Source organism: Leopardus geoffroyi, chromosome C1, assembly GCF_018350155.1.
Source record: "Leopardus geoffroyi isolate Oge1 chromosome C1, O.geoffroyi_Oge1_pat1.0, whole genome shotgun sequence".
NCBI classification, from domain to species: domain Eukaryota; kingdom Metazoa; phylum Chordata; class Mammalia; order Carnivora; family Felidae; genus Leopardus; species Leopardus geoffroyi.
Genome location: NC_059328.1, coordinates 65,292,091 through 65,305,214, shown reverse-complemented (window position 1 = coordinate 65,305,214; position 13,124 = coordinate 65,292,091). Strand labels below are relative to the sequence as shown.

Genomic DNA, 13,124 nt, shown 5'->3' with positions numbered 1-13,124 from the left:
CAGCAAAGCCCTACAAATAACGTAACAAGACACTGACATGCTTGCACAGACGTATTCTAAACAAACCTAAAATTTCAGAGATGTTTAAATTTTTTATTTTTGTTTACTTATGTAATCTCTACACCCAGGGTGGGGCTTGAACTCACGGCCCTGAGATCAAGAATTGCGTGCCCTTCAAACTGAGCCAGCCAGATGCCCCCAAATTCAGTGATGTTTAAAATACAAAACGTAAATTCAGGCAGCGGGATTGAGGATGGCAAGGAGGGTGCCGGATGACAAAGAAAACAGAAGCGGAGACAGAGATGCTGCCTCAGATCCCAGCCCCATTTCCTCGCTGGGAAGAGAGTGACCTCGCACTTGTATGGCAGGTGCTGTTTATGTCCAGATAAACCGTTCTTTGCTGCCTGGTGCTTCCAGCGGTGTCCAGGCAACAACCCCCTCCTTGACTGACTGTATCTGAACTCTGATGAGGAAGTGGTGGGAAATGGGATGTCTGAATAGAGACAGATGCACAAACATCATTCAGATAAATTTATATTGTTTGACAGGATTGCCAATCAAAACACTTTGTTAACTGAAACACAAGTACTTGTGGGGCACCTGGGTGGCTCAGTAAGTTAAGCATCCAACTCCTGATTTCTGCTTGAGTCATGATCCCATATTGAACTCTTGCTGGGCGTTGAGCCTGCTTAAGATTCTCTCTCTGCCCCTCCCCCCAATTGCACGCATGCTCTCTCAAACAACAATAACAACAACAACAAATCCCAACACAAGTACTTTGGCTTCACTCATCAGAAAACTGTCTTTTCTCCCACTCAGTCCATAAAGAAAACATCTACTTTGGCACTTGATTCCAACAGTTCTGCAGTGTCTGTGTTCCCTGTGCCTGTGAATGTGATCTTGCCGAGACTGAAAGTTCCTATATGTCAGGGTCTGATGAGACAAGTATGATCTTGCAAAAGTATATAAGCATTGTATAAAATAGTCGATACCTCAGTAAGATGTACCGTCAGTTTTTTATTTGGCAGTAGTAGAAATACATCCATGTTACAGAGGTTATTTTGGCTAAAGAGCCGGTACAATTTTTTTCTGCTACAGTAGTGTTTCACTTTTACATAAATTAGTAAGTACAGTCCTTACATTTAGGAAATAGACACATTTACTAATATCAGCCAAGTAAAGATAATTCATGGTTGTTCTCAAACTAAGCAAAACAATAACACAATAGAATCATTAGGAACAAAGAAAGAATGCCCCTATTTCCATTAATCATAGGTTATATAAATTCTTGAGTCCCAGAGAAATTTCTAAATATGATTAATCCAAGCAAAAAACAAAAGATTTGAATTCAGCCTCATTCTTATAATTACTTTGAAAGATATACTCAAAATAATTTCCTATATGTGTTCATATTAAAATAAAAGCAAATTATGTCATGAACATAATTAAACATTTCTGATTATGAAAGGTCACAGAGAAGTATATTAAATGTTACTTTGGCATTCCTATTTCAATGTTTAAAAGGATAATAAACTAATTCTTTTGTGATGCAAATAATCACTCTTTAGGTAATCATTTAAGTAGAAAACGTGACCTCTTTTTTTTTTTAATTGAAACATAGTTGACACACAATGTTGCATTAGTTTCAGGTGTGAACATGTTACATCTTAAGGCAAGATAAAGTTTGTAAATATTTTTTTATAAAGTCAGATAATTTAACAATAGAATCAAAATAAAGGGATGCAAATAAACAGTACTTTTTTCTGAGAGAAAGTTTTTTGAAGCTGACTGTAACAGGATGAAAAACTTGGCTTCTTTTAAATAAAAAAGTAATGTCAGTTTGATATTTAATAAATGTATTATAAGCCTTCGAGAAGAAGTAACTAGACTTAGTTGAACAAAAACATAGAGAAACCAAAATAGAAAAAAAGTTAGCAAATATAAATCACCTGAACACTGACTGATCTTTTTTCTTCCAGAAAACAGGAAGAAAAAGCCATTTTCTCAGGATGATTTCAAGGCCCTCTTATCACATACACAGGGGAGTGGATGTTAGTAGGACTCATGATGGCAATGTTAAGTGTCAAACAGGGTTCCTTCCTAAGAGGCTCTAGACTAGTTTAATCCTTTTTTATTATTACAACATTGTTTTAGCTGTTTACCCCAATATCAAGGCAAACTGAAACTGGTACATATGTGTTAAGCACTCTTCTGTGGTCAGAAACTGTTTTTGAGAGATGTTTCTTTTAAAAAGTTCAAGTTTCTTCCCTTACAATAGAGAGGTTTTTCCTATACTTACTACCCTGAAGTTCTACTTGGTCACTCTTGTCTCTTTCATCAAAGGCCACAAAGAAGCATTTTGCTAAAATAGTAGCTACACAACTGACAAGAAACTAATCAAACTCACTGATTTTGAGAAACCAACCTCTTGAATATGGGTGGCTTTTTTTTTTTTTTTTTTTTTTTAAGGTGAAAAGTAAAAGAGAAGATAAAACACCTTCTGGAAAGCTATTCATCTTATCTGATGAAATAAATTCCCCAGAGTCATCTTATGTAATAGCAGCATTATTAAATAGTGCAATTCTTCAAAATAGGTTTAAAATAATATCTTCCTCAACTAACAAAGTAATTAAGTTTACTTCTAGCTTTGTTTGTAAAATCACAGCTTAGAACATTTAGCCTCCCTCTCCCCCCCCCGCAAACAGGAAGATTAATATAAGCAATAATTGTCCCGTCTACACAATGATGGGAGTGTGTGTGTGTGTGTGTGTGTGTGTGTGTGTGTATACACGTGTGAATCATTCGAGGCCAGGGGTACCTCAACAAGAAACTAAAAATACAAGAGATGAATTAAAAAATAAAACAACACATAATGGAATTTTTAGTTTTGATACTTCTAATGATATTCCTCCATCAATAATAAAAGTTATGAATAGCCAGTTGTTAAATTACGAATATATGTAAGAAAGGTCAGGAGCTGAATATCAGAGCAATATTTCATACTGTTTAATGCTCTAACCCACATATTATGGAACACAGTAACATGAAAACAGCATAAAGATTCTGAAACTCATATTTCGTAACCAATAGTACATAAATATGGCACATATGTAAATTTAAAACCTTAAAAGATTATGCTTCCCTCCTCACTTTTCATTTTCTACTCATTAATCAGAAACTAGGCACTTTAATCCAAAAATTCATTTTTAAAAAATATACTTTAGATCTTTCTGGGTAACTCACTCCTAAAATAAATAAAGCCCATCTCAGGAGCATATCAATGAATCCCAATCCATTGATTTGCTGAGTGAGCCACTTTAAACAAGTGGTATATGATTTAGACACAAAATTAATACAGCTCTGAATGTATCTAATATACCCTGAAGAACCCCTCATATGAACAAGCCATTTGTTCATATATTTATCATAAAGGACATGAAATATACTTCCATGCCATTAAAAAATATTTTGTTCAACTCAGGGGGAAAAAAACCTTTAAGACCTCACTAAGATTCAAAGTATGAATATTTTAAAAATAGGGGCATAATATGACAAACCCCCAGCGTGCTACATTATGTAGAAGGAGAAAGGAGAAATTATTTTACTGTATCCAGGTTAATACCTTCAGATATTCACTGGGAGATAGTCTCAAAACTACACACACAAAAAATCTTAATTACCTCTCACAGTTAATAAATGTTATCTTTTTAATCAATATTCATTCAAAGGAAAATGCTCTAATCTATAAAAAGATAAAAGAAATTTCTTCAGTCTCTATTCTAACTTATAGGCCCAACAATAATATATTTTGGAAACTGCAGTAAATCTAATGTAAACTTCTCAGTGTCAATTCATTTAAGTGTTTTATAAGATAGCCATGACAATTTCTTTGATTCAAACATAAGCGAATGCACAAGCAATAATGTAAGCAGTACATATTAAACACCACTACTGCCCAAACTTGATTAAACAATGAATAACTTTACAATGAAAAATACATTTTCAGGCAAAGTTAAACTTGTTGACACAAGGAGTAATATATTCTTACATATGTGGGCCACAAAGGTCTTGGCTAAAGTGTATATTTTCAAGGTGCAAAGCATAAAAACAGAGCTTTTGAAAATGATACTGGACATTGCAGACAGCTTCAAGACGACAGATCAATTAACTCCCAAGTACTGGTTTCAATTCAAGCAGTTTTTCTGTAAAATATACAACATTTCACCACACTTAAATTATTACCTAAAGACTAGAAAACATCATTTTGGGTACAGTACACAGGGATTCAATGACAGAACTTCTGTGTAAATATAGTAGGATCACTCGTTTTTTCCTAGATTTTCTTTTCTCTCCCTGAGTCCATATCCCCCAATTCCTTATAACGTGTGTTACAAAATCAATAGTTACCTTAAATATTTCATAGCACACTCAAGTTGTATGGTTTTTATGGTACTTATTGTACTTTGGCTTCCAACAGGCCACTGGACATAACATGACCATGACTACTTATACAACTACTTGTATGCCTCAGTGCATCAGCCCCAAGATAGGCCAGTAAGAGTTCAGTGCGGCGAATAAGTAACTGCATGAGGTCTTCGGCCAAAGTCTCTATACTGGAATAGCGCACCTTCTCGAAGTCAAAAATGTCTTTGAGAAAGAAAAGAACTTGATTCTGGAAAATGAACACAAAACAGATTGGTACTTAACAGACCAAAAGTGTATTAATCTAAATAGCTACTAATATTGTAACAAGCATTGAATTAGTAGTCAGAAGGCCTGACTCCCCGTGCTAGTTCCACATCCACTGGAAAAGGGACCTTGTACAAATGCTTAAACCTTTCCTGGGTCTCATTTTCTTTTTCTGTAAAATAAGGGATAATACTACTTGTTCTCTGTACCACTCAGAGCCGACATGATGATGAAACAGAAATAATGTATGGGAATATGGGAAATGCCTGTAAACCCTGAAAGTACTATATAAATGTAAGAGGCTATTGTTAATTCTTTCCCATTAACCGATGTTTTCATTGTTACCTCTGAACACTGGTACGAACTTTAAGATAGAAGAGTAAACTATTTCCCGTAATTGTAACTCTTACTTTTTTCAATTAATTAAATTATTTATTTTAAAGAGAGAGGAGTGGGGGAAGACAGAGAATCCCAAGCAGGCTCCACACTGAGAGCATGAAGCCTGATGCAGGGCTTGAACTCACAAACCGTGAGATCATGACCTAAACTGAAACCAAGAGTCGACGCTTAGCCAACTGAGCCACCCAGGAGCCCCACTTTTAAGTTTCAAGTATGTATTTTTCTGTACCTAAAAAACTTAAGATAGACGAAAAATAAAAACTTCAGATTTCAAATAGAAAGATCACGAAAGATATTTCATTTCAGTAAGTTAATACTTACGCTGAAACCCATTTTTTTTTAAATTGATGCATAGTTGACATACAGTGTTATATTAATTTCAGGTGTACAACACAATGATTCAACAAGTCTGTACATTACTCAGTGCTCACCAAGGTAAGTGTAGTCACCACCTGTCACCATACAATGTTATTACAATATTATTGACTATATTCCCTATGTTGTACTTTTCATCTCCGTGACTTATTTATTTTATAACTGGAAGTTTCTACCTCTTAATCCTCTTCACCTATTTCGCCTTGCCTCCCAATTCCTTCCCCTCTGGCAACCCCCAGTTTGTTCCCTGTATTTATTTACTTAAGATTTTCTTTTTTAAGTAATCTACACCCAACGAGGGGCTGGAACTCACAATCCCAAGATCAAGAGTTGTATGCTCTACCAACTGAGCCAGCCAGCTACCACTCTGTATTTATGATTCTATTTGGTTTTTTGTTTGTTCATTTGCTTTGTTTTTGGTTTCCACACATAAGTGAAACCATATGGCATCTGTCTTTCTCTGGCTGACATATTTCACTTAGCATGATACCCTCTAGGTCCATCCATGCTGTTGAAAATAGTAAAATCTCATCCTTTTTTTTTCCGAAACTCAATTTAGGTAAGTTGTATACTACTAAGTATTAAGTCTCAGCCTGTTATGCCATGATGGGAGAAAAAAAGTAATTCCAAAGAATTAAAAAATAGAAATACTTACTTTCTATCCTACAAAAACCAAATGTTAAGAAGTACTAAGAAGGCATGTTTCATAGATTTGCTTGACTTTATACCTGGACAAATCGTTAGCAATCATCTCTAGCAATCTTAAAGATGAAGAAAAGGAGGACAGAGCATGATTTGCCCACAGACTGTTCATTAATGACAAACTTAATTCCCAGTCCAAATTTTTCCAAGAAACACATACATTTGGGAGTTCAAGCAAACTAGTCAAAAATTGATCAGTTTTGAATGACAGTAAAATAAGTATTTCCTAAACATTTACATAAATGCTACATTAACAGCACAAAAACATAATAATTTAAATTTTTTTTATTTTTCTGTAACAGTTTTTTTTTTTTTTTTTTTTTTTTACCGTTTTATTATTTATTTTTGAGAGAGAGAGAGACAGAGTGTAAGCTAGGGAGGGGCAGAGAGAGAGGGAGACTCAGAATCCGAAACAGGCTCCAGGCTCTGAGCGGTCGGCACAGAGCCCGATGCGGGGCTTGAACTCACGGACCGCGAGATCATGACCTGAGCTGAAGTCGGACACTTAACTGACTGAGCCACCCAGGTGCCCCAGTTTTGTTTTGTTTTGTTTTATTTTTTTTACCATTTTATTATTATTTATTTTTGAGAGAGAGAGAGACAGAGTGTAAGCTAGGGAGGGGCAGAGAGAGAGGGACACTCAGAATCCGAAGCAGGCTCCAGGCTCTGGGCTGTCAGCACAGAGCCCGACACAGGGCTCAAACTCATGAACCGTGAGATCATGACCTGAGCCAAAGTCAGATGCTTAACTGACTGAGCCACTCAGGTGTCCCAATAATTTAACTTTAAATCATCAGTCTAGTGAAACACCCAAACTTACAAGCATCAAAAACTTTCAAATTCACTTGATTATGTTTACTTTTATTTGCTCCTTGAAACTCAGCTTAGATTCAAGACTATTAAATGGTTGAGACTTGGGGCGCCTGAGTGGCTCAGTCAGTTGAGTGTGTGACTCTTGATTTCGGCTCAGGTCATGACCTCATGGTTCATGGGATCGAGCCCCATGCTGGGCTCTGTGCTGACAGTGCAGAGCCTGCTTGGAATTCTCTCTCTGCCTCTCTCCTGCTTGCATTCTCTCTCTCTCTCTCATCCTCTCTCAAAATAAATAAATAAACGTTAAAAAAAAAAAAAAAAAAAAAAAAAAGACTTTTCTTGGCACTGTGCCAGGCATAGAATTCTGCAGTACACTGTAACTTGTGTTCTGGCAAATTGCTGGCATTGGGATACAACCTTAAACTTTCGTGTTATTTCTCACAACTAGGGTTCTATCATTCATGTTAACCTGGAACAGAACTTACCTCTAAATTGCCTACATGTGCAATAAAGACCGATACTTGCTTTATCAATTTCAAAAGGGTCTAGAGATGAAGAACAACTGTCTGCAGCAACTTGACTGTAACATGGTAACACCATACACACACATGTCTCCATTACAGACAGAATTGAATTGATAAGGTGAATGGACTTACGGAATCTACTCCAGGATAAAGCACCAAATCTATATAATAATGTTCCACTGGCATGTAAACACTGAATTTAGGTGACTTTTATAACTTTACCTTTTTTTAACATTCTTTTTTTCTACAAAAGCAAAAAGCAAAAGCAAAACAGAACAAAACTTACCTGCTCTTTGATTTAGAAAAAAATGATTCAATGGCTGAACATACCTTAAAGAAGCAACATAAATCATAGAGAGAATTTCTAGGACCCAAAAAGCCCCAGGCTAGGACAGGGCTGATTTGCTCGCAAATGGCATAAAAATGGGCAAAAAATCCATCTGGGATCTGTTGGGAAGTAAATGAGAATCAAATTATTTTCACCTTCTTGAATTAGCTATCTCTAGTAGAGAAACTTAAATTCCTACCCATTACATGACCAGCTCTTTTTGAGGGCAGACCAAGTCTACTAAGGAAGTGAATAAGCTTACAAGTAACTTTTAGAGTCACAAAATGTTTTATGTAATTTACATATCCTAGCCAATGGTTTCAAATGTGCTGAGGAACATTATTTCTTGAAGGCATTTTCACCTCATAAAAATACTTCATAAAAAAGTAATCATATGAGTGTTATAAACAAGCAATAACAAGAATGCCACGGTGTTCCTCAGCAGTGAAATTTTTAGGATGAATGAGATGACCAGGGTTTCAGTTATTAAACAGTTCTACTCAACCACTTAGATTATCTGAAAAAGACCAAAATGATTTTTAAATGAGTAAGCACATAAATATGCTTATTAGAATCCTAACTTTTGGTTGAGGAACCAGATATTACCGAGGCATTTAATTGTGTAATGACCTCTTCTTGTGCGATAGTAACATACACAGTTGTAATTTAGGAACCTCTCCAAGTTTATTAACAACCTTCTGAAATCCTGGGGAATTTGTCACATAGCATCAACTGGGGATAACTGTGCTTCAAGATTCTGTTTCCAGGGGCGCCTGGGTGGCGCAGTCGGTTAAGCGTCCGACTTCAGCCAGGTCACGATCTCGCGGTCCGTGAGTTCGAGCCCCGCGTCAGGCTCTGGGCTGATGGCTCAGAGCCTGGAGCCTGTTTCCGATTCTGTGTCTCCCTCTCTCTCTGCCCCTCCCCCGTTCATGCTCTGTCTCTCTCTGTCCCAAAAATAAATAAAACGTTGAAAAAAAAAAATAAAAAAATAAAAAGATTCTGTTTCCTGGAGGGGTTATTTTCTATTTTATAGGCTCCAAAATGTCTTCTGAACATCAATTTAAAGAATGTAGATATTGTAACAGCAATTACCATTTAACGAGTACCCATTATATTCCAGATAATGTGCTAGGTTCTGTTTAATCTAATAGAAAGTTTCTGAAAAAGGAGGTTGTGTTAACATCATTTTAATCATGTAGAAAGTGATACTTTGGAGGAGTTAAGTAACCTGTCCTAAATCACACAGAGCTAACCAGTGAAGGCCAAAAAGTTATGAGGGATGCACTCAAGTTATCATTCAGTCTGAGAGGTTCTGCATATATTAAAATTCTAAATCCCACAGACTATACTAGGAGTTCAGACAGGTAGGACATTAGCATGGGGTGAAATACAAGTAATAATGTGAGCTGAACTCAACAATAGGCAAGATGTATTAAACACAGAGGATAGAGCATGGCATTCCAGTAACAGAAAACAGTTCCAAAGGAGGTGAGATATATAGGTACCTGCGGATAGGGGCAGGAGACTAGACTAAGGCACAAGATTTATGCTAAGAAGAAATAAAGTTAGATATGTTATTGTTGTCATGATTATTATGGTAACCAGCATTTATTAAATTCGTTTTTGTATTTGCTCTTTATTTTATGTTTAAATGAAGCTGGTTGATATTATCTCATTTCACCTTTACAGCAACCCTATGGGCTAGGCACCAACTCCATCCTGCAAAAGGGAGAATTGGAGCTCAGCAGATAGTCGGGAACTGCCCGAGGTCATAATATCTGGTGAGAGAATTAAGCCCAAGTCTACAAGTCAGCTCCCTAGCTCCAAACCAGTGTTTCTCAAACATCTGAGTTTATAATCATCATTTGGAAAGCTTGTTCAAAACACAGGGTCTCTGGAATCATTGTAAACAAAAATTATTCAAATACGTGGTCCCCAGAACTACTTAAAAAATTCTATCTGAGCCATTTCTAACCCTAAACTCTTTCCCACATAGTGGAAATCCCATGGCTGCCTCAAGAGGGAGAAGGACTTCAAAACAGGAGAGGCCGACCCAGTACCAGCAAGCCATTCACCCAGCTTGAGGGGCCGTCCTTATGAGCTGCTGCCCCACTTGAGGACTGACAGGAGCCTCAAATCACTCAACAAAGAGGTAGGTCTAAGGCACAATGAAATTTACCTTCATCTGTTGCCTTTTCTGTTTCAGCACTGACCAACAACTTGAAGCCACAGCCTAGATAAATGCAGACGAGAAAAAGCAAGACTTAAATTTATAACTATATAAACTTTGCATTAGGAGTGATTTTTATTAGAAATTAATAGGTTATAAGTCTAAAATGTTCAAAGCATTAACCACTGATAACAACTAGTCCAGGTTCCTTCTACTGTTTCTAAATAATAATGAAAAGATATTTTGTTTTTATAACTTTTTTTTTTTTTTTAATTTTTTTTTTTTCAACGTTTATTTATTTTTGGGACAGAGAGAGACAGAGCATGAACGGGGGAGGGGCAGAGAGAGAGGGAGACACAGAATCGGAAACAGGCTCCAGGCTCTGAGCCATCAGCCCAGAGCCTGACGCGGGGCTCGAACTCACGGACCGCGAGATCGTGACCTGGCTGAAGTCGGACGCTTAACCGACTGCGCCACCCAGGCGCCCCTTTTTATAACTTTTAAAATCAAATGCAAAGACACTGAAGGAAAAAGGTTAAACCCTGGTACCAGAAACTTGGTAACCACAGTTCGACTCTCAGAGTTCTTCAATTCTGTTCCGATGGGAAAAGAGTGAAAATGAAAATATGTGTACACAGATACACATATACAACAATTGTTTTATGTGTAATAATGAAGACAAAGTAATTTTTTTTTCTTCAAGAATAGTACTGCTGGAGGGGCGCCTGGGTGGCTCAGTCAGTTGAGCGTCCGACTTCGGCTCAGGTCATGGTCTCATAGCTTGTAAGTTCGAGCCCTGCATCAGGCTCTGTGCTGACAGCTCGGAGCCTGGAGCCTGCTTCAGATTCAGTGCCTTCCTCTCTCTCTGCCCCAACCCACTAGCATTCTGTCTCTCTCTCTCTCTCTCTCTCTCAAAAAGAAATAAACATTTAAAAAAATAAATAAATAAATAAGAATAGTACTGCTGGAAATAGCTGTGGGTGGAGCTAAAAGTTTTATTCTAATAAAGAACTAAGAAAACAACCTTAATGATAGGGACTAAAACACCCAAGTGGATCTTAAAGAAATCTGGCATGGCCCAACTTTGATCAAGGTCACCTTACCAAATCAGTTACAGAAATGGGAGAACATGTACCTTTTATAGTTAAAGCACATTTTAAGGGAAAAGTGGATTTATTAAAAATGCTTTAAAATATAGTGGCAGGAATTTCCAAAATAATTGTAAAACAGGCAGCTGGGACATTTCTTACAAGGCATTCAAATTGCATCATTGCATTGAATATCTATTCCACCTGCTTCCAGGTACACACTTAAAACACAACAAAGAAACAATGTCAGATAGAGATTTGAATACAAAAAAACAAGAGAAACTGAAAACATTTAAAGTACAGAATACAGTTTAAACTTGTTTTATTTTTGCATATGCCTATTTCTTTTCCTCCCCTAATTTTTAAAAATTTTTTACAAATTTTTCATTTTTAAGTTATTTCTACACCCAATGTGGGGATTGAACTCACAACCCCAATATCAAGAGTCACATGCTCTACCAGCTGAGCCAGCCAGGCGCCCCTTTCTCCCCTAATTTTTGATATTATTTGAGAACATGAATCTCCAGATTTTCCTCTAAGAAATACATACTGTCTGTTTACAACCGCTATATCTCAGTTTGGTCATAGAGACAGTTCAGTTACAATTTTTGGTTAGGCCTGAACGAGTCTGAAGCCTGAGTTTATTTCAAGATCTGAAGAAATACTGGGTCCTCCAGGTCAAGAGAGGGACTGACAGAAGAGCCAAAGAGCAATTTCATCTGAAGATACAGTGTATCATACACGTCTGATCCCAATATCAAAGAATGAGCTCGGTTTCCACACTAGTCATTCTATAGGTAGATATATAAATAAATCCTATTAATCTTCCCGGTTCTGACCATTTTTCATCAAATTGAAATGGTTGAGAAAAAGGAAAACCACCACTTACAGTTTCTTTGAAGGAGGAGTTTAGCCAGCGATTATTTACTACATTCTGTATGGATGTGGGTGGGTTTTCTAAATCTTCAAAGGAATCCATTAATATAAAATCCAGAACAACATCATAAAAATTCAGATTTTTCACCTGCATTAAATTATGAGTTAAAACACGAATTATTGTTACATAGAACTGAAAAAAAGTCTGAGCCAGGGCTTCATGCTTTGTAACAGCAGGGTGGTTTTAGTTGAATCAGATTATATCTCTGACAAAAAAGAGGAAGAGGAGACACAAATATGAAAACAACTCACCACCAGAAATTATAATTCACATAAAACAGCTGTTCCTTCCTAGATCCCATCAGGTGAAATTAACCTCTCCTTCACTGTATTCTAGGAGTCCTTTGTTCATGCTTTTATTAATGGCATTCACAATGCTCAGCTCACTTTGTTATTTAGTTACTGGGATGTCTGCCCATCTTCCCCAGCACATCGTGAGCCTCTTGCTCCTTCATTTGCTCATGCATGTTGTGTTGTACCACACACCTGTACCAGGTGCTCAGACTTCTACAGCAACCGAATTACATGCTTAGAGTTTAGTGGAGAAAACAGACAGCAACTAATAATTCCACAAATACACAATTATAAACTGTGATAAACCCAGTAAAGGAAAAAGTACAAGGTGCTATGAGCGCTTAGGATGGAGATGCTAATCTAGACTAGATGTCAGAGAGGGCTTTCTTTAGGGAGCAAGGCATCCCAGGTACAGGAAATACCGTCAAAGTATTTAAGGTAAAAAGGAACACAGTGGTGTGGAGTCAAAAAAAATCACCGGAAGTGTGCTGCAATCTCTATAGCAAAGAGCACAGGGGCAAGTGGCTGGAGACAAGAAGGAAGTGCTAGGTCCATGTGAATGATCCGAATTTTATTTAGTCTTTTGGAGAGGCAGTGGTGGAGAGGAGATGGATGCTCAGATCTGCATTTTTAAAAGACTGGCAGCAACATGGAGAGGAGAGGAGAAAAGGCGATGGGGGGCGGGAGGGGCAGTAAGCGGATCCAGGAATGCGGACTCTTAAGTAGTCCAGGGAAAAGAGTAGTTGCTCAGGCTACAATGGCGCTGGCAGGATTAGAGAGAAGTTGAAGAAAGCAAAAATATTTAG

At 37.2% G+C, this 13,124-nt stretch overlaps 1 protein-coding gene across 2 annotated transcripts in view; it reads right to left on the bottom strand.

Moving 5' to 3' along the window:
- Positions 1-1,004: 1,004 nt before the first annotated feature.
- The window catches only part of MIGA1 (mitoguardin 1), a 106,196-nt gene continuing 94,076 nt past the window's right edge, over positions 1,005-13,124 (bottom strand). For both annotated transcript variants that reach the window (XM_045477920.1, XM_045477921.1), the window contains 4 exons: positions 11,978-12,112; positions 10,010-10,063; positions 7,833-7,949; positions 1,005-4,672 (listed from right to left, as the gene is read on the bottom strand). In XM_045477920.1, the coding sequence (XP_045333876.1) occupies positions 4,454-4,672; positions 7,833-7,949; positions 10,010-10,063; positions 11,978-12,112 (525 nt within the window). In that variant the 3' untranslated portion in view covers positions 1,005-4,453. The remainder of the gene's footprint in view (positions 4,673-7,832; positions 7,950-10,009; positions 10,064-11,977; positions 12,113-13,124) is intronic.